General features: G+C 30.3%; 1 protein-coding gene across 1 annotated transcript in view; it reads right to left on the bottom strand.

Annotated features, from left to right (window-relative positions):
• LOC148601773 (uncharacterized) overlaps positions 1-20,754 on the bottom strand; it is a 36,806-nt gene that overhangs the window by 11,831 nt on the left and 4,221 nt on the right. Inside the window, exon 3 of the mRNA XM_088554429.1 lies at positions 13,115-13,267. Coding sequence (XP_088410555.1) covers positions 13,115-13,267 — 153 coding nt within the window. The remainder of the gene's footprint in view (positions 1-13,114; positions 13,268-20,754) is intronic.

Raw genomic sequence — 20,754 nt, 5'->3', positions numbered from 1 at the left:
AGAGTAATCAAGGGAACCAAGATTCTATCGAAAATCAAAAGAATGTAATCCAGTGACAAAGACCAGACATGGAAAACAGACTAACACAACAAAGAACATAAAATAATTAAAACAATACATACAAAGTAACAAAAATAAATGAGCGACTCGGACTCCACTAAAAATTGGGAGAATGGACCAGGTGCACCGGTAGGGTAAGTGTCCTGTACTCTTTAAAAAAATGTTTGAACTATTAGTGTCAATCATGCTCTACAAAATAACACGCACTTGGACCTTGTGAAATAGTTTGGCGTTTGCAATTATTGAATTTTCAAAATATTATATAGATATCCAAACAAAATTTAAATACTAACTACGGCGAGACAAAGGTACAAAACATTTCAGCTCGGCGATAAGCACTACCAAATCAGAGTTAAGTATTTACATGTAGCAAAGGCAAAGCCGCCAGCGGTCATTTTCCTCTTCTTCGGTTCATAATTGGTGAGTGGCAAGTAATTAAATCGCTGTTTTCAAGTTATACTTTATGATCCTTAGCTAGTTATGTACAAATTGATATGCCTCGGAAAATATCCGAACCAGATTTGCATAATGAGCCTGTTGGTTTCTTTGAAATTATTTTCTTTACAGCTTCTTATTAAGACATATGATCATGAGTATCAAAAGATTACGACGTCCTTTTTACTACATGACTTTATATTTACTGTTATTTTTCCTCACATAGGTAGACCCTTTTGTTGCAAGTTAATGAGCATGCTCAATATACATTTCCGCGAGGTAGGGCTAGGGTAGAACAAAAGAATTTTCCTCGCGGAAGTGTATATTGAGCATGCTCTACGCACAAGAAGGTCTATTGGTCTGATTTGCATTACCAATCACTGGTTCACCCTTTTAATGTTGTTAAAGTGACTTTTGCTTGTGTTTTTTTTTACATTCGAAGAATAAGCTAAAGTACATATATACCTGTTTCTACTTTTAATAGGTATTTTGTAAAAGGAAAGTACATACAGTTACATGTATGAAGGCCCACTCCTTTAAAATCCCTGATTTTGTTTTTCTTTGACGTTGACGTTCACTGTTATAGCTACATGGACACAAATCAGCGACACAACAGCAATCAACCCATAACAGATTTAATGTAGTTACATCTTTTACGAATTCGATCGACACTGTAATTTATTTTTTAACTTGTTCTTTATAAACAACGCATGTATATACATTAAAGAAACTGTCCATCTGAAAACTAGAAAGACCGTGATATACAAATGTTTGTGAAGCAGAGCAAATTAATGTTTTCCCATCATTTTGTTTACTTTTTCACTTTGTTTTTTGTTTTTTGTTTGTTGTTGTTTATCACGTTTTTGTTTTGTTTTGTTTAAATGTAATGTTCAGTAAAGTTTAATATCAAAAAGAACAGGATGTTTCTGTTTCAAAAGTGAATATTTCAAAATACTGTAAGTAAAATAAAAATAAAAATTCCAAATCAAAAAACATTATTTCATGAATATATCAAAGAGTGACTTCCCTTTATTTTTGAGTTTCCATTGCTCTCTTTGTAATGTATTTCATTCTGCCCGTTCTTAAAGGTTGTGATTCATCATGGATAAAACGGGTTTGATAACAGAATTCGACATGTGATACCCACTGCCTGGACATCCACTAATACCTACTCAACTTGATTTGTCGTTCAATAAACAGTTTCCTTGCCCCAACCTTCATAAAATGTTGGAAGTGTTATCCTTGGAGTATATTCCGATCGTTTCAAGAGCGAAAGGAGTGAACTTTAGAACTCATGGTTTACGAACATTGGATTAATACCTTGGCTACTAGAATAAAATATTTTAGCTAGAAATTTTAGATATAATACAGAAGATTGCACCAAATTCTTATTTGTAACACTTGCAGCGTTCAACAAACCGAATCAACATCGCTTTTAAGTTTATTGCGTGTTTTAGTCGTGCAATGCACATGCGCATTAGCAATAGAACTCACAATACATTGAAATTAATTTGCTTGATGTACTTCCGAAGCGGTTGCTAAAGTTTTGCCGTAAAAGTATGACTTTAAACACGCAATTTGATGGAAACGCAAGTCACATGATCGTTATTCCGTTTCAAGATTGGGAAAATACTGATACATGTACATGTAACTAAGTGGCATTAAAAAAACTGTATAGAAAATTAAAATCGCGTCCGATGTAGTATTATTTTATAATGAAATGCAGAAAATGTAGAAAATTATCGATATCAAGGAATAAATTTTTACTGCGTTGGCAAAAGACTAAGTTTTAAGATAGTCTCAGCTTTCTTGCCTTACATGTAGCTATAGTTGGTAATATATGCCACAATTCCCAAAAGAAGCAAAGTGGACTCAGTCTTCCTTAAAAATAGTGTTTTTATACATTTCATGAATCGTGACATTTATTTCATATGTGACTTTTTCATCTACACTGCGTAAATAATTGTACACGGAAACTCAAGTCTGCACACCGCATCACAAAGTAGGTACACAAAACGGAGCTAAATTATTGTCATTTACAAATTGGTTATTATTGTGTAGTAAAACCAGCCTCTACTTTGAATATTTTTATATCGAAATTTAAATATTTATCATTATATAAGAAGGCAAATCCATAAGCCACGAAACTCCAGATGAAAAGTAAGCCAAGATAATCTTCAGGTTAAGGAAGTCTCAATGTACATGCATACATGTATGTATCTTTGTGAACACGAAAAATAGTACCAACAAACTTCAAGTTACAAATCTGAGTACAGTCGGGTCTTTGTAATGAAAATTTAGGAACAAAAACTTGAAGATTGATTTGAGTTCCCTTAAATTAAGAATGTTTTCTCCCGAGCTTAAAACATGAATTCATTTGATACTAGTTGATAGTCCAGCTAAATACGTTGTTATCCTACAGACACATACATTTTAATAGAAATCATTCTGAATTGCCACCTCCGAAAATCGTGTTTTAACAACTACATTGTAAATCTAATGTGTTTATTGCACTAATTTTGGTTAAAAATATCTTTGATTATTATGCAGCAAAAACCAGCATATACGATTAAACTACTCAAGTTGCAAAAACTCAATACTTATTTTCATTTTTCTATATTTAATTGTAAATGTCGTAAACTAAATGAAAGGAAACGACGATTTTAACAGTAGATAACAAATGAATTAGAACAATTCAGATTGCACTTTTAAAATTAATGACAGCTGCTACCATACTTAAATCACAATGGTAGGGAGTGGGCGAGTTAGGAAAGACGTATTGGGGAATATATTGTTTTTGTTCTAACTTTTATAATTCTTTTTTCCCGTATACTTTTGTCCGCATATCTTCTCAAAAGCGCCCGAACAAATTAGAACCAAACTTGGCACAAAAACAGGTCATGCAGATGTGCAATCACTATCTGAATTTTCAAACATGGCCGCTGTTCAAAGATGAAAAAAAATATATGAGTAAAATTGTAGAGACTGGGAAAAAAAGTCAAACTAAATAGGAATAGAATTGTAGAGACTTGACATTTAATTTAATATAGGTCACCATGATGGCTTCCGGTCGGCCATATAGGAAAGTGAAAAATGACTGGCATTTAAAGATGGTCGCCGGTCGAAAATTTTTAAAAATCGAAAAAAAATGAAAAAAAAATCAGTCATCCGTACGAGCTGATTTTGGGAACTCCTATGGCAATGAGAACGTTTTGGTAACATCTGTGTTGGCGTACAACACTATTAATATTAGTTAACAGAACAGGATAAGATATTTTGAAATTTTAAAAATTGCAAAATGTCAGAAAAAGACTGTGATATTTCGGAAACAACTAGACAATTGACACAATGATGCATAATTATGAAGCAATTATATGATAATGAAATTAAGTAGAATATTACTTTTTTCCAAAGAAAAAATGTTGTCAACACTAAACAGGTTCCCCGGCTGACATTTTTCACTATAATATATATATATATATTGTATAAAAATTGTGCTACATGTAAGTTAGCTTTTCTAAAACTTGGAACGTCTAAAAAAGTATGTTTTTGAAACATAATGTTAAAAATTTCAATATCCGCCCATGTAAAAGAGCCGTCACTTAAACGATAAAAATATGCAAGATGGCAGAAAAGGTGTTTCCGTTTTGTGATAAGTCGGTCCAAAGGTGTTCATATCGTTAACAGTCCAAACCGTTTCAAAAACTGTCATTTTTTTGGAAGCGATTCAAAAAGCGCACTTTTGATATTAGAAATTAAAATGTAAATGTGATGTATTAAGCACTTCTTTGAAACACTAACTTACTTTTGGTAATACGACTTTTGTTTTTTTAGTATTGTCAAGATCAGCTGATTTACAGAGAGGATTATATAATCATACGTTTGTTCAAACGTCAACGTATGACCGAGACCTAGGGTTAAGGACACAATCTTACAAATTATTTGAATGTTTGTATGCAGCATTTTACACCAATCTCATCAAAGTAAATTGGACTGATTTTGTTCAGTTTCAAATGAAAGCTTGAAAGGCTTTGGTGAATTTCAACATGATACAAACATATCACTGATTTCAAGAGTTATTTCCTTACCCTAGGTATACCTCCTTAATCTGTGCAGTAGTCAGAGACACAAGACAATTTGTTCACAATGAGGATTGTCTTTTCCTAGTGGGACGTTGCAGAAACGAATTGAAGATTTTCTTCATTCATTTGAATGTACAAAGAAGTGACTTGTACCATTTTATTCCTTTAAAAATTTCTTGAAACGAAATATCTACGGCCTGCAATCCAAGGCATCTTCAGTATGACACTCTCAAAGGTAAGGTAACATAACCTAAACATGGTTTATCAAGAATAACGATGCATGTAATAAAGGCTTTTACGGAGTAAAAACTAGGCCGTGTAAGAGCATATCTGCTCATTTTTCTCAACTCAAAACGAAAATCACAGAAGAATGTCAATGTTTTGGGGCCAGCTGCAGCCTGGCTGTAGTATGAGGATTTACTCTTGGTTCATTGAAGTCCAATGGGTTGACATTTTCATCCCGTTTTCAAACCATACCTTTTCTCGTTATACATATACAGCTATGATCATCATTTGATTTACTAAAATTTTATTTTTAAAGTATACAATGAAAATTTGAAGTTTTTAATATGCTAATCGTTTGATACAGTTAGAATATGATAGAAAGTATGCTATGCTCTGTACATGTAATAGTGTAAAGTTAGATATCATTGCGTGCATTCATAATGCGGTTTAGTCATTTCAGTCGTAATGCAATTTATATTTTTTGCAGTTCTGAGAAAAAAAGCCCGCATCAGCATTGGTACAAGTGTCATAATGCTAGGTTTTATTTTTACGATTATAAATCAGTTGCATTTTCTACAATTATAATAGAAACATTGCTATAATGTGTTACTTTTGAATTATAAAAATTTGCAATGCTAGCGGTAAGATTTTGTATTTATTGATATCAACAAGACTATTTGCATAATAAACTGTAAAAATGGGGTTTTACTGACGAAACAAAAATTGGAATAAAACTGAAGAAAACAAGACTTTTTACGACTGTTTTTACATATATTTGTTTATCTTTGCAATATAATAACTAGAATTAGAATAGCTAGCCATTAAGTATTTCTCCGTCTAAGAATCGGGCAAAATGTATATAAGGTGTGGCACATAAAGGAATTTTATTTTTTTTAAACCAATGAATTATACCTGATAATCGCCAGAAATAACCATCAAAGTGTTCGTAAAATTTGCCTTTTTTAAGATATTGATAGGTCAAATTGAAATGCACTACGAAAAAATGGCGGGAAAACTTTCCCACACCTTTTCCCTAAGTAAGCAGTCAAAAATATCTACGTCAGAGATGCTTTAGGATAAATTTAAATTGCTTTTTGGTTGTTTTTTAGATGTGCTGAATATATTTTAGGCAAACATTACTAAATTTGGGAAAATGATGTGCCACCTATTGCCTGATTCTTACACACAATGGTACTTAAATCCTTTCTCCATTCCAAATGTTCAATATTGAACAATATTCAATATAAATTCTACAGGCAATAAATCAGCTATATTCGTTTTACATCATGAAATACAGTTGTTTTCTCTTTTATTTCATTCTGTTCTCAGACTGGATTTTATGGCTAAAACATTAATTATTAAATGCGCTTTTAAAATTAACCGTTGTCTAGGTAAACGAGAAAGGGACGTCATAGGCTCTCATTGTGCTGAAAAAAAATTAAAATTAATCATAAAGTGTTAACAGATTTAGTTGTGAATTTTGAGGCATGAATCCATTTAAAAAACTCACTTCTGATAATTATTGTATTCAAAAACAGAATTCCTTGATTTGTATCAAAAGTCTGATATTCTGTGATTTTGGTACTTTTTTGTCATTTTCCGGTTAACTGTGTCCATACCCAAAAAACTACTTTATAATTAGTGAACACATCCATAATATCATAGGGTATCACATGTGAAAAATAAAGTTGCTCCTTCAGTGTTTACATAGTTTTTGAATGGTAAATATGTAAGAAAAAAAGCAACAAAATTCACACTTCTGTGCAGTTTTTGTTTAAATGATGAATAACTGTGGCACTATTACACGACGCCATTCAAGAAGTAATGCCTCAAAGCATTTTTTTCCTTAATTTGTATTTATTTCACTAGGTTACAATGTATAAACAATTTTAATTTTATTAGAACAAAGTTAATATTTTGGGCAATATTCATAGCCGAATGCCCATACATCGTAAATCGTGGAATGTATTGCATATAATGTACACATCTGCACCTATTCCACTTGACTATCGTACAGTGTGCATTTATCTATTTGACTGACATACATGTACATTTGTATGTGTATACATGTACGTTGTTTCTCGTTTTAACATTCTCAAGAAAGCACTTTTTTAATCCTAAAGCTCGTGTAAATGCACATGTATAAAATTAGCACAAGTAACAAATCATCCGTCAGAACATTGGCAAACGAGTGGCTGGGGGTGTCAGTATCATCAAGTAGTCTCTCTTAGTATGAGGTCAACTGCAAATTTTAAATTACGAACCCATATTGAATTTTACTACAATTTTAAGATGCATTTTACTTAAAGCCAGTTCGAATGCAGACATTTCCAAAACAGGAAGGGAAAGAAGGTATGTTTTACCCCATTATATACCCAATATATATATATATATATATAAAAGGTAGACTTCATTATCTTTGTTATACTTTATCTATTTGTTTGTTCTTAATTCCATGTTGTTTTTTTATGAAACAAGAATATAACAGTTCACACAGCCATGCAGCAGCATTAGGTACATTTATTTGATAAAAAAGGGCCATTTTGACGGATATTATTTTTACCTTCATTTTATGACAACAAAATGGAGGGATTTTAAAACAATTCTCCACAAAGATTTTACATCTGATGAAGTAGATGTTACATATACATCTGAAAATTGAAAATAAGTAACAGTATTATTTTTAAGTACCATTCTGTGTAATATTTCTCAATTTGGTTCTTTTTTTCAGAAATTTATTCAATACATCCAGAAAACAACTAGAAAGTTATTCAAATTTACCTTAAAGCAGCTCTGACGTAGATATTTTTTTTTTGATTGCTCATATAAGGAAAAAGTGCGGGAAAGTTTTCCCGCCATTTTTCAATAGTGCATTTCAACAAAATTTGACCTATCAAAATCTTACAAACACTTTGATGATTATTTCTGGAGGTTATCGGGTATATATACTTGGTTAATGCAATAAAATCTCTGCGTTTTTTCCTTCATGTGCCACACTTTATACACATTTTGTCTGATTCTTAGACGGAGAAGTACTAAACACTTATTGATGCATTTCCTCGTTAAAGCGTCGTTTTCGGTTAAGTGTAGCTATTGAACGGAAATATCGACAATAAATCGAACTTTCCGAAATGGGAAAAAAGGTACTACATTGAAATGATGAATAAAGGTGACCATTTTGTGATTTATTTTCAGATAATCTGAAATTTTATTGCAATGACGTCATCAATATTTGTATTTTGTACTTAGCTTTGTGCACTGGAAGTAACATAATGAAGAGCAAAAATTCGTTATAATAGACTTAAGATAATTTTTCATGTATACTGTTCGCACTTTAATTCTTGCTTGTAATCATACATGGGAGTCGGCTCCGCCAACACCTACAGGTCAAATTTCATGGTTAACCTATCATTAAGATTTTTTTTCAATTTGCAGCAGCGTAATCCGATAAATCATTTATCCAATAATCTAACCAACAATTGATTTTTTTCATATTTTAATTACATGTAAAACACATCAGAAAACAAAAAAAGTGATAACTGACCATGGTGTTTTTTTTTAATATGAGATCAATTGTTAACGTCTTCAATTAACATCGCCATTTATGATTTATATTCATGCTTTTTGTGTATTTGGATACCACTGAAATAGTCACGTATACAATGTATGTGTTTCCGTAGTCAGTGGCGTGGTTACAAAAAGATGTTAGGTTTTCAAAATGGGCGCAATGTTGCTTGATAACGCTGAACTATTCGAATTTTATAGAAATTAAATTATTTGGAAATTGATGTACATGTACTAGATATACGTACATGTACTTTCATTGTTATCAGATTTAAAAGATTATTTCTGGTAAGCCCACCTATATTGTAAAACTAAGGATGGTAGGTTATGTTTTTTTTTAGTTAGTTCATATTCGGTCAATGAACAATGAACAATGTTGAACTCGTGATGTTACAATGTATGTGCATAGAATAATTTGGAAAAAAAAGTTCCCTATCCAATTTAATTATACGTCGTCTGTATGTACATGTACATTCTTATCATGTTCAGTTAAAAATATTAAATTGGTGCTATAGAAGACCCAGGCAGTAGAATGCACATGTCAAACTTTGTTTCCAAATTCTAAGATCACAAAGCGAATTCAGTCATAGATTTTATTCGCTCAACTCAGGTAAATGTTTGTTTTTGTTTTGTTTTGTTTTGTTTTGTTGTGTTTTTTTTTTTTTTTTTTTTTTTGTATTAATATTTAATTGCTAACAACTCCAATCTGATTAGCATACTCCTTTTTCGTTCATTATGATTATTGGATGTTTACCTTTTACGACCTCAGCAATGTCAGTATTTACAACGGTGTAAATTCCATGTACGTACATGTAATTATCGTAAACAACATGTCTACCATCGCTTGGTTAAAAGATAGGGTCGTTTAGTAAAACGGTATTTGAAGTGGAGATTATGCATAACTTTGAAAATGAACCTAAAACACATTTTAACAAAATGTTTGAACGAATTTCTTATTCTTCGTCCAGTCTTAGCGTATTTGAAAGATCGGAAGGATTCATTGTAAAACGTCTTTAGTTCAAAATACCTGACAATATGCGTTCACATGCAAATGCCGTGTATTTTGTATATCTGGAACTGCGACCGAGCCCAAAATGAATACAATACTTAACCTGTATTTTTTTTAAACTTAAACTTTTAAAACTTCGAGGCCCATACCATGGTAGGTTTTTTATGTGTCATTATGTACAATGTATAACATACCAGTGATACCTGCAAATATGGAAGATATGTCAATTGTTTGTGTATTCTGAAAAATACTTTTGTAAAGTGACATAGCGCATAGGACCAAAAATCTCGATATTATCTTAAGTCACATGTAAGGACACCTAAGCACGTTTTAATTCGACATAACGACACTCACTATAGTGGGAATTAAAAAAAGGATTTTTTTGGTATTTAACAGAAGTTCTTTTGATACGAAGTACACTTACTATTATGTGATTCGCGATATTGTGAATTCAGGTATAAATATATAAAGGTGTGAAAAAACGTAACTACACTGTAAAAAAAAGTATACATTCTGTCGCGATTTTTGTTACGTATTACTGTATAAATATGTCAGAAATCAAATCTAATTATTTTAGAATATCGAGCATGATCGAGTTTTCAATTAAATCTTTGACCTGGAGATAAAATGAACGATCAATTGAATTGAAAACTTTCCAAAATTAGACAAAAAAATCGATAATAAGAATATTAACATGTTATTCAAACAGGATTTGCAGAAAGATGGTAGAAATTAAGTGAAGTTATGATGTTGATGTCAAGCGGCCAACTTTTCCAAGGAAAAACACAAAGGCATGTTTGTAACGATGTCCAAACAAAAGTTGATATTTCTCGAAATTATTATTATTATGAGACATAGAACTATTAATAAATCGTAAAATTTGAATATGGCAAAATATCAACTCCCACTATTTATTATAAAACCTATAATTATATGTACATGTAGTAGGTTAACCATGCTCCGGTGATCAAAAGCCTCCAATAAAAATTTAAAACAACAATTAATGGACAAATTTTGTTTCTATATACGTCACGTGGATATTCTATGCAATTTTGAAAAAAAATATATCATGATTGTAATGCTAACCAACTTAAGAAATGGATGAATGACAAGGGTCATCGGCCACCGTTGTTGTTTTTGCTTTACCTTGTTCCGGTTCATAGATGAAATTCGTGAACATGCGTACATTTGATTATCGTCCGAATTCATTGAAGGATGCATCCTATATAGCAAACCATTAATCAATTATGTTCTAGATAATTATGAATAGGATTTGAATAATTAAGTACAATTCTGTGTAAGACTCATTCAATGGGTGGCATACATTTATGTTGTCTTTTTACCTCATGTATTCAATACATATGAATTACAACGAAAATAAAACTATTTAAATTTAAACTGAAGCATCTGTTATGAAAATATTTTTTGACAAGTTATATTATAATAGGGAAAACTGCTGCATTGCCAATTTTCCCGCCATTTTTCCAAAGTGCTGTTCAATTAAATTGACCCTTTCAATATTTTGAAAATGCAAACTTTACAAACACTTAAGGTTATTTTAGAAGTAAAGTGATTTAAGTACTTAGATAATGCAATGCAAATATTATTTTCTTCGTGTGCCACACATTATACAAATTTTGCCTGATTCTTAGACACAGATTAAAACTTAAAGAAGAAACAAATGATGTCAAACTATGATATCGTCAATTCATAATAAATGATTTATTCATCATTTTTGTCATTCTCCGTTTTATTTTATAATTAACACTGAATACAATGCTACTTAATTGTATATTTAAAGGTTTGATAAAATTGTAGAAAATTGATTTCTCAACTGCCATATATTATTGATAAATTATGTATTATCACACAGAATTTCATTAAACTTCCTTCAACACCTACTTGTTCATTTCTATTCTGATTAATACGATTGGAAGTAACTGCAATCATCATTTCTGGAGTTTGTCCATTCTGACAGTGATTTTGAGGTATTCATGTTTAAGACCATTATCACTAATAGAACGTACCAAATGTTCCACTCCTAATATTTTTAGAGTTCATTATATACTGTAAACATACTCAGTTTTATATTCACTGTGTTCATGATGAACTTATTGGGGACTATATATAGAATCAATCATATTCGAAGACTTCCTTCTCATTAAATAAATATTTTCAATCAAAAGTAAAATAAAGAGAAATGATACATTTGTTAATGCTGTTTCTATATTTTAAAATTGAACCTACGTATGGTATCAAATAAAATATTTGTTACTTATTAATACAATATTATGTACAAATGTAATAAAAGTATGCGTAGAAATGGCAGTTAGTTAATATTGAGGTCTGATTAAGAAATCACTGTAGTTGGTGAATGGGAACTTCTAATATGCAAAAAAAAACAAAAACAAAAAACAAAAACAAACAAAACACAAAAACAAAAACGAAAACAAAAAACTACAAAACAAAGCAAAAACAAAACAAAACAAAACAAAACAAAAAAGAGAAAAACAAAAAAGGAAAAAAAGAAATAGTCAACAGTAAAAATGCCATATATTTTATATAACACGCAAGAAGATGTCGCCATAAATCAATTCTGCAATTTTTTAATGCACGGATGTTTGTTTGTTTAATCTGGAGAGGTTTTTTTTTAAATTTTTAATGAACTGCTAACTGCTATTGAGAATTACTGAAGCAACGTTTTCTGCCCTCAAGTTTGTTTTCTTTAGTAATAACAATTTTTTTTATTAGCGCTTTGATTATGCGATTAGATCCATATAACGGTACATCCAGAAAATGACATGATTGATTACTTTTTCAATCACTTCTACAGTGAATTCTAATTCTTACACAGTGAATTTTAAATCTTAAGTCTAACTGCGTGATGCTCTTTAAAAAGAACGCATGCAAAACAAAGAAAAAAAAACAAACAAACAAAAAAAACAAAGACAAAAACAGACAAACAACACATATTTACAGAAAAAAAGCAACAACAATAAAAACACCCAAACTAAAATAGAATAAAACATACAGAGAATACCAACTAAAAATATGTTTAAAAATTATCATGATTCCTTAACGTTTATAATAAATGTTTATTTATCGAATTTTCTAAGTGTATAATTAATATCAATATTTCAAATGAAAATACCTTTATTCCCGGCCATTGTGACACCAAACAACGAGTAAGTACTATGGTGATTTGGCATACATAATATTTGGCCTCTTTAACGGTTAGATTCATTCATCTATACATTTGCAACAATCATATGTTGCCTTGAATAAAAAAACATATTACTGAAACCTCAAAAATTATCAACTCGAGAATAAATTCCTTCTATTCGATAACTAATCGTTCTCTTCGGTATTTATGATCATTTTTGGGCATTCCTAGTAAATATTTTACTATATTATAAAATGTTTTCTATATATACTTGTGTCATTTTAACAATACGTTATTTTGGTCGTTTTCACTGGATGTTTATTTTTCCATATATATCAAAAGAAATTTACTATAAAATGTAATATACCTCTCCAGACGTGGTGGCTTAACCATAAACTATTGTAATTTCAATAAGTTAAACACTTATTTATTACCTTTAACCTTTCGTTAAATTTTTTATCGAATCAGTATAGCTGACGAAAGACAGGACACTCTTTCTTTGTGTTCCTTTGTTTCTGAATGACGACAAAATACAAAACAAATGTACAAAATTCAACATTTAACATAAAAACTTACATCATTTTTCATATTATTATATAACGTATTATAGACGTAAACTGTATTCCTTGGATCTGATAAGCCTAGTTCTAAAATTCCTTGAGGATGTTCAAGAACAACATTGTCAAAACTTGAATCTGTTTCCGCTGCATCATCAACTTCCAGGGAACTCTTGCAGCAGACAGAACATTGGTAGAAAAATAATAATTTCAAAACTTTCATCTTTCCAAGTTAATAGTGCTTATAAGACTGCTACATTGAAAGTAATGCATAGTGTTTAATATGTATGATGTGTCATATTTTCAACAACGCCTACTATTCCACAGAGATTATGTCTATCAGTTTAAGTTAATCTGCTGGAAACGGTCTTTGTCGTTCTAATGCTAATTCCCGATACTCAATATTTTGGCTTCCGGAAATATATTCAGATCTATTCCGTTATCGGTCGATATAAATTCCTTATCATACAATTGATTTCAAAATGCCCTCCCACCGTATTTCACTAAAAATGTAATAAATGATTATTTTGTCCATTATTTAACTCATTTACCGGGTAGTTAAATCCTGTTTCCGATAAGGAAGAGTTACGACCGTCTAATTACGTGATGAAATTATTTTTCCTATATACCAAAGGTTTAGTTTTGCTCCAGAAAAGATAGACGCTCATTTAACACAGTAATTATGGCAAAGGATATTACGTTCATAACCCGATATTTTAAATAGAACGACAGCATTATTTTGTCTTTTTTGTCATTTCTGTATTATGCTTATTTACTACAAAAAAAAAAAAAATAGGAGAAGTTGAAATTTGTTTCCTTAAATCAATTTTTATACCTAAACAGTTAATATACTACTCCATGCAAGAATTAAGCGGAATCAAACCAAATTGTATCGTCTTTAATATTTTGAACCAGTGAGCCACTAATATTAGTCCAAACCCAAATCATTAAATAACGATTTTGCAAAAAACATAATTTTTAACCTATATACAGGCACAGTTATTTTACTTGATTTTTACACGAATTTCACATGATTTTCACCTGAATTGCGCAAATGAACTTTATGACAGAATTTATGTGCAATTCGATTAAATCGTGCCAATACGTGAAATTGGTTTTAATGAACTACACATTAAAATCACGTTAATTTCATGCGAAATTCGATTACCATGAATTTCACGTGAAAAATATTTACCTGTGAAATAACGGCGGGCTATTGCTTTCGTTATATTTCTCAATGGTAATGTTTTACACATGTACATATTTCTTTTGATGGAAATATAACAAATAAAAAAAGAATATCCCATGAAGGAAGCTTTAATAAGTTTGAAATATGGTTCTGCTTAAAGATTTTATTATTTCTTCTAGTGTATCAGTTTCCAAGAGTCAACGAAACAGGTAAGGTTATTGAAATTTAGACAAAAGTAGGGCTGAATTATTAGGAAAATGTAAAATTCATATTTTTTTTTAAATAAAAAATATTCTTCTGTTTATTTTTATAAAATGAATGAAAATCACTTCCATTGAACTTCTAGTTCAAATCATGCCATAATTTACAAAGTCTTGACTGTAAACTCATAGCTTACAAAACACATTAGCAAACAATATTTACGTAGCTCTAAAAGCAATATATACAGTTGATGAAAGGGTAATCAAGGGAACCATGATTTTAGCGGAAATCAAAAGAATGTGATCCAGGGACAAAGTCCAGACATAGAAAACAGACACACAGATCATAAAATAATCAAAATAATACATACAAAGCAACAAAAGAAATAATGAGCCAGTCGGACTGCACCAAAAACTGGGAGCATGGACCAGGTGCACCGGTAGGGTAAGCGTCTGCGAATTGTAATATTTGTTTTTCGTGAGTGATGTAGTAAACATCAGTTACAACGTGTTGTTTCGTTAAGTTTTTTTTTTGTATGTCTTATTAAAATTGTTGTTTCGTTTTTTTCCCTTATATTTTTAAAATATTAATACCGAATTCTTCTTTGTTTTTAGATTTTACATGTTGCCACTTTCAGAAATTTTGGTAAGAACCTTAGTGTCTTTAGTGCTATTCCTGTACGTTTGATTGTTCTGAAGTAAGCAAACGAAGAAGTACAATTAAAATGCATATCTTTTACTTTACATAGTATAAACTTTGAATAGAAGAAAGAAAAAAGGTCAATATTCATTATATTTTGAATGTATTTGTTTATTATAGACCTTAGTTAAGGGGCATAATTCTTACAAATCATTGTTCCGCTTGTTGAAATCATTTTGCCTGATTCGCATGAAAGAATCAAAGTAATTCGGATTGATTTCATTCTGCTTAAAACGAATATTATAAAGGCTTTAGTGAAATTGAATATGACACAAACATATCACTAATTTCATGATTTATATCCCTTACCTGTGGTTTGCCTCCTTAATTATAAGTTGTGACAATTCTTTCTTTGACATAATAATCTTTGTATCTTTTTAACATTACATCATCTCGTTTGGTATGGGTTTCAAGACCATGCCATAATTAGTTCTACGTTTACGATCACTGTCGTATAACTATTATTTCCAAGTAATGCTATCAATTGATAAAACGCTTAAAGAAATCATGATTTAGATTTTTATATTTTCTTATAAATGCCACGAATAGTAAACAAGTCAACATGCTATTTAACAAAAAAAAAGAAGGATAGGAGTTAAGTAGAAGACAATTAACAATCAGTTACAATCCTTGAGACCATTATGTTTCCTGCAAACGTACGATGAACGAATGCTCCTAGCGTGCGTTTATCGTGCGTTAAAACGAATACAAAACGATATGCGAACTCACGATAAACGATGCACGAACGTTAAAATGGAAAACCATCAGTTTCAAGGAGTGTACCTGGAGAAAACATTATGGGCAAGAATGCATTGCAGTAAATGTGTATCATATGTTTTTAAAGAAAAAAACATGTTTGCCATACAGTTTTCATAACAATCAAGTTTTAATTGAATGTTGGTGGGGTACCAACTTTTGTGGGTGAGCTGACCACTGAATGTGGTTCCCAGTGAAAGGAGATTCCCATTAATGTGTATACTGTAAACAAGTTGGATAAAGAATGCCCAACATTTAATTTGTGATGCGAATATGACGTCATCGACCTTTGTTTGATGATAAATTCGTTACATTTGATTCTGAAAATAAACTATAGGGAAGGACTGCTATATTTGTCTTCCTATTTGAAATAATATCAATGCCTGTTAAGCACATTTTCAAAATGTGCTCACATTGACAATATAGGTTCATGTCTTCAAAGAAAGTAATATAAGGGTCATTCCTTAATTTTTATAATAATGAACAGAGAAATTAAGAAATTATATTATAAATGTTTATTGAAATTAAGTTATCTATGTTTAATATGTTATTATGAATCTATTTCGAATCCGTAATCCAATTTCAAATCATCAAAAAAAAAATGTACACTAAGAATCTTCCCAAAGGCAATATAACAATTAAATGACATCTTATTAAATGAAAATATATATCAAGCATTTCAATGAAATCATTTTGGAATATAATTCTTCACTGAATTGCTTATTTAGAATCAGAAGATTTTACATGTACTTCCGGTGCTATTAATCTTAATAATCAAACTATACAACTTAATAAGAAAATTAGCCGTGGGATATAGTAATTACCTAAACCATTGATAAACTTATCAATGATGTTTCTATCCCCTTTCGGCTTATTGTATGAGATTTTATGATTTCGACATCTTTGTCAGTTAATATAATTGTATTGTCTTATCTTCTTGCTTGAGGGAACTTTGTGTTGTTCGGTGCGGTGGCTGTTTCCGACAATGCTCAGTATAGAACTTCGTTCGCTATTGAATTAGGTACATTGATTCATGGGCACATTTAAAAATATCAAATGTAGTTTCTATAGCTTTAATAAACTTTTTAATGTTTTTGTCAGTTATGGTATATTTATTATTTGTAGGAGTATTTGTACGCAAAGTTTTTGATTCATTTAATGTTTATAAATACAACAGTATCATTTATTTTCATCATTAGTCTTTGTACGAACAACGTAAATGGTGAAACGTTTAGTGAACATGTTGAAAAAAGTTCCACCCGATAACAATCAAAGAAAAAACAAAGCAAACGAAAGGCAAAACTAAATACAACAACAACAAACAAACAAAAACAAAACAAAAACAAACAAAAATCAAACATGCAAAGACAAACATACAAACTAATGCATGTTGTGTATATCAATTTTTCAATGGCCAAAATTGTCATCAGTAATATGCCACGTTTGGTAGGATGTGTTGCTATTTAAGTAGCACTCATTCTAAGGATCATGCAAAATCTGATTCATGGTTTAAAGCCTACATAATTTTGTTTTGATGTTTTGTTTAAAATGCTTAAGTAAACAGACAGTAAAATGTTGCGTTTCATATAACCCTTGTTCTCAACAGATAAAAATCATAAAGAATGTACTGCAGAATTCAAAATAAAGGAAGATTACTCTATAAATGACACTAAAATACAATAGAAACTACTCGATTTTCCACATAGATTATTTCCTAAAAGCAGACAGATCGGAATGAAAAATTGTACATTTCATCATAAAGACATGGGAAGCAATTTAGTAATAAAATTAAAAAAGTAGCCTTTTTGGCGATTACGGGAGCTTATAACATTTTTGTACGATTTTGCTGATCTCTAGTATGAGGGAAAATCTTTTTTTTTACCGAACATATATTTTTTTAAAGTTTTTTTTTTGAAAAACATTCAGTGGTTACTAGAAAAAAATATTATCTTGGTGTCCAGGTCAAATTATTGAAATGTACACACTAACTAGTGGCGTGATTGAACTTTCTTTGACACGAAATTCAGGTTAAATTGTTTCAAAGTGCACACAATTAATTTGTATCTACACTATTGTCAAATAATGAATAATAGCCGGATTCTGCAACTGCATTGTTATCATTGGTGGATTTTTTCCTTTTATGGTCATTTGCATATTGTTCATTCAAATATATTCATCAATGGCGGATGGATTCTTGAATTGCATATAGGTGTACTGATTATTTAGACGAATGGTTTTATCACATCACGAGTGGTCTACACAAAATGAAATTATAAGTTTTATTTATTAGCCATAATAGTATATCTTTTTCTAGAAATTTATCGAGGAAAGCTGCATGAGTTATAAACCAGAATTATATCCTGAAATGCTTGCCTGGACAATGAACAATTAAGGATAAGATCACTCCGCACAAGTAAATGGTTTGTTTAATGTTGCTCTACGTAATGAAGATCACTAAATCAACCAGTCTTTCATTGAAATAACCCAAACGTTCGATCTGGTTTTAGATTCACATACAGATTAAGTAGCATTCTTTGTAAGAGTTATGCAAAATCTGACATATTTTTATTTTTGTAATTAAGTTATTTATAATTTACAAAGTTATCTTCCATAATTTTGAAATCTACAGTGCATTCTATATAACTTTTATCTCCTATGAACATGGGTTATATTAAAACCACATGTTACTTTCTGTTTAGTATGACATTTTAAACAAAATATCAAAAATAAAAGTATGAAGGCTTTCCAACCACGAATCATATTTTGCATGATTCTTAGCTGGAGTGCTACTTAATACATGCATTTCAGAATTTTCAAAATAGCTGCCTTTAATACAAACCCAAATAATGAAAACAAAACAACGAATTGCAAACTTAAAACATATTGGACAAAAAAAGATGAATTTTAACAAAACCGAAAGCAAACAATTAAACTGTTTAAGATTCATAAGAAAACAAACAAATGACATCAAATTAAACCTCATAATGAAACCGTGTATGACTTACTAGTATTCAATTATACATCTGTCAATATATTTATTTTCCAATCAAACAATTTTGCTAATCAATATAAACTTCTCCAACATCAATGAATGCTACAGCTGACTCTGTTGTTCTTCGCTAATAGTCGTTGAAACCATGATATATCTAAACGGTAAGATTTATGAAAACATGCATTGCATAAACTAAGTCAAAACTTCCTTAAGTCAATTTAACTGTTTTCGTACAATTGTAATTTGTTTTTAAATTTAAGTAATCCTTTTATTTTGCAAACATATAAATATATATCTAGGACGCCCTTCTTTAATCTTCTTTCAAAAGACTATTTCTTTTAGAATAAAGATTTAAAAATATATTTTCTCTTCCTCAATAATTTGGATTGCGAAACCAATTAAGTGAATGTATTTGTCAGAATGAGGTAAATTGATAAGCAATCATAAACATGCAAGTCAAAACCTCACCGATCTGACAAATTGAATATAATTGCACTCAACGATGCTTTCTTTATTTGGAAAGATCTTAATATGTCTTCTACATCACTGGATTTGCTTAGACATTTTTCAATATAATGTTAGAAAAAATGAAGTTTTTTTTACATGGTTATCTACCCTTTAAATATTCATTTTCAGTAGTGGATATGACATTATAATCCAATTCATCAAATTGATTTGAAAATTCGTCTTCTCTCCTTGATTTTTGATGGTCCAAATAGTCAAATTAAACTTTCAAAAAGTGGGTTCTTTCATATCATATGTCACCCACTGCCTGATTCTTACGTCGACTGATAATTATATTAGATATGCTATATTTACTTTATTTGTCTACACAATTTTTCATTTATCGGAATTTTAGTTTATTCAGATATCATGTCAATCCATGTCATACCACGGCGTAATTGAATTTTTATGTGTGATAAAGAACAAATGTTAATAACAATTCCCCTAACCGATAGATGGACTCTTATGTCCGTTGGAATTTGTTGGTTTAAAAGAATTTTACTAATCTATAAATTTGTCATTTATCGGAGCTTTGGTATATTCAATTGTAGCTACTTTTGCAGTGAAATCGTTTTTATCATTCTAAGAGGTAATGAAATAAGGAAAAAGAACATATTGATTCATAAATTTCAAATATGAAACATATGTATACACATGTAAACATAATGACAGCAACAGACAAATCAATAACGAAAACTATACTAAACTCATGAGTGAACATATCGTGTGCTATAGAAGCTGAAATAAGTAGTAAAATAACATTTATATAAAGCTTTAAAACTTTGAAAACTCACAAAATCTGTATATAAAGGCAATAAGTGCCAACGATTCAAAACTGCTAAATGAAAACTGAGAAAACTTATGAAACGTTTTTTACATTATAAATCCTTAAAATAAAGTGGGTTGTCATGGATATTAAATATATTTTAATCTTTGGTAAGTTTAATTTTGTTATGTTTTGTTTTGAGTATTCTCCTATGCTTTATAAATGCTCTGTTTGCAGCATAATATTTTGGTCGCTCTGTATTACTCTGTAATCAGTAGGAAACGATACACGATAAAGTATTTTCATGATTTGAGTATCATACACCATGTTTGCTGGTCAATACGCTCTCGATATGGAGCGTTAATGATTGTATTATCAACTGATAAGCGCTAAAACTAGTTCCTGCAAATTTGACTTTTTTACATTATAGAACGCTTATCATTTTTTGAAACAGCAAAAATTAATACATTTACATTTGCGCAATTAATAGGAACCATAATGTTTACCTATTCGACCCAAAGATATATTGACCCTGACAAACCTATAATTCAT

Source organism: Perna viridis, chromosome 12 (genome assembly GCF_037379345.1).
Source record: "Perna viridis isolate PV_CMFRI_1.1 ecotype Kerala chromosome 12, ASM3737934v1, whole genome shotgun sequence".
Classification (NCBI taxonomy): domain Eukaryota; kingdom Metazoa; phylum Mollusca; class Bivalvia; order Mytilida; family Mytilidae; genus Perna; species Perna viridis.
This window is presented reverse-complemented; position numbering and strand designations above follow the sequence as displayed.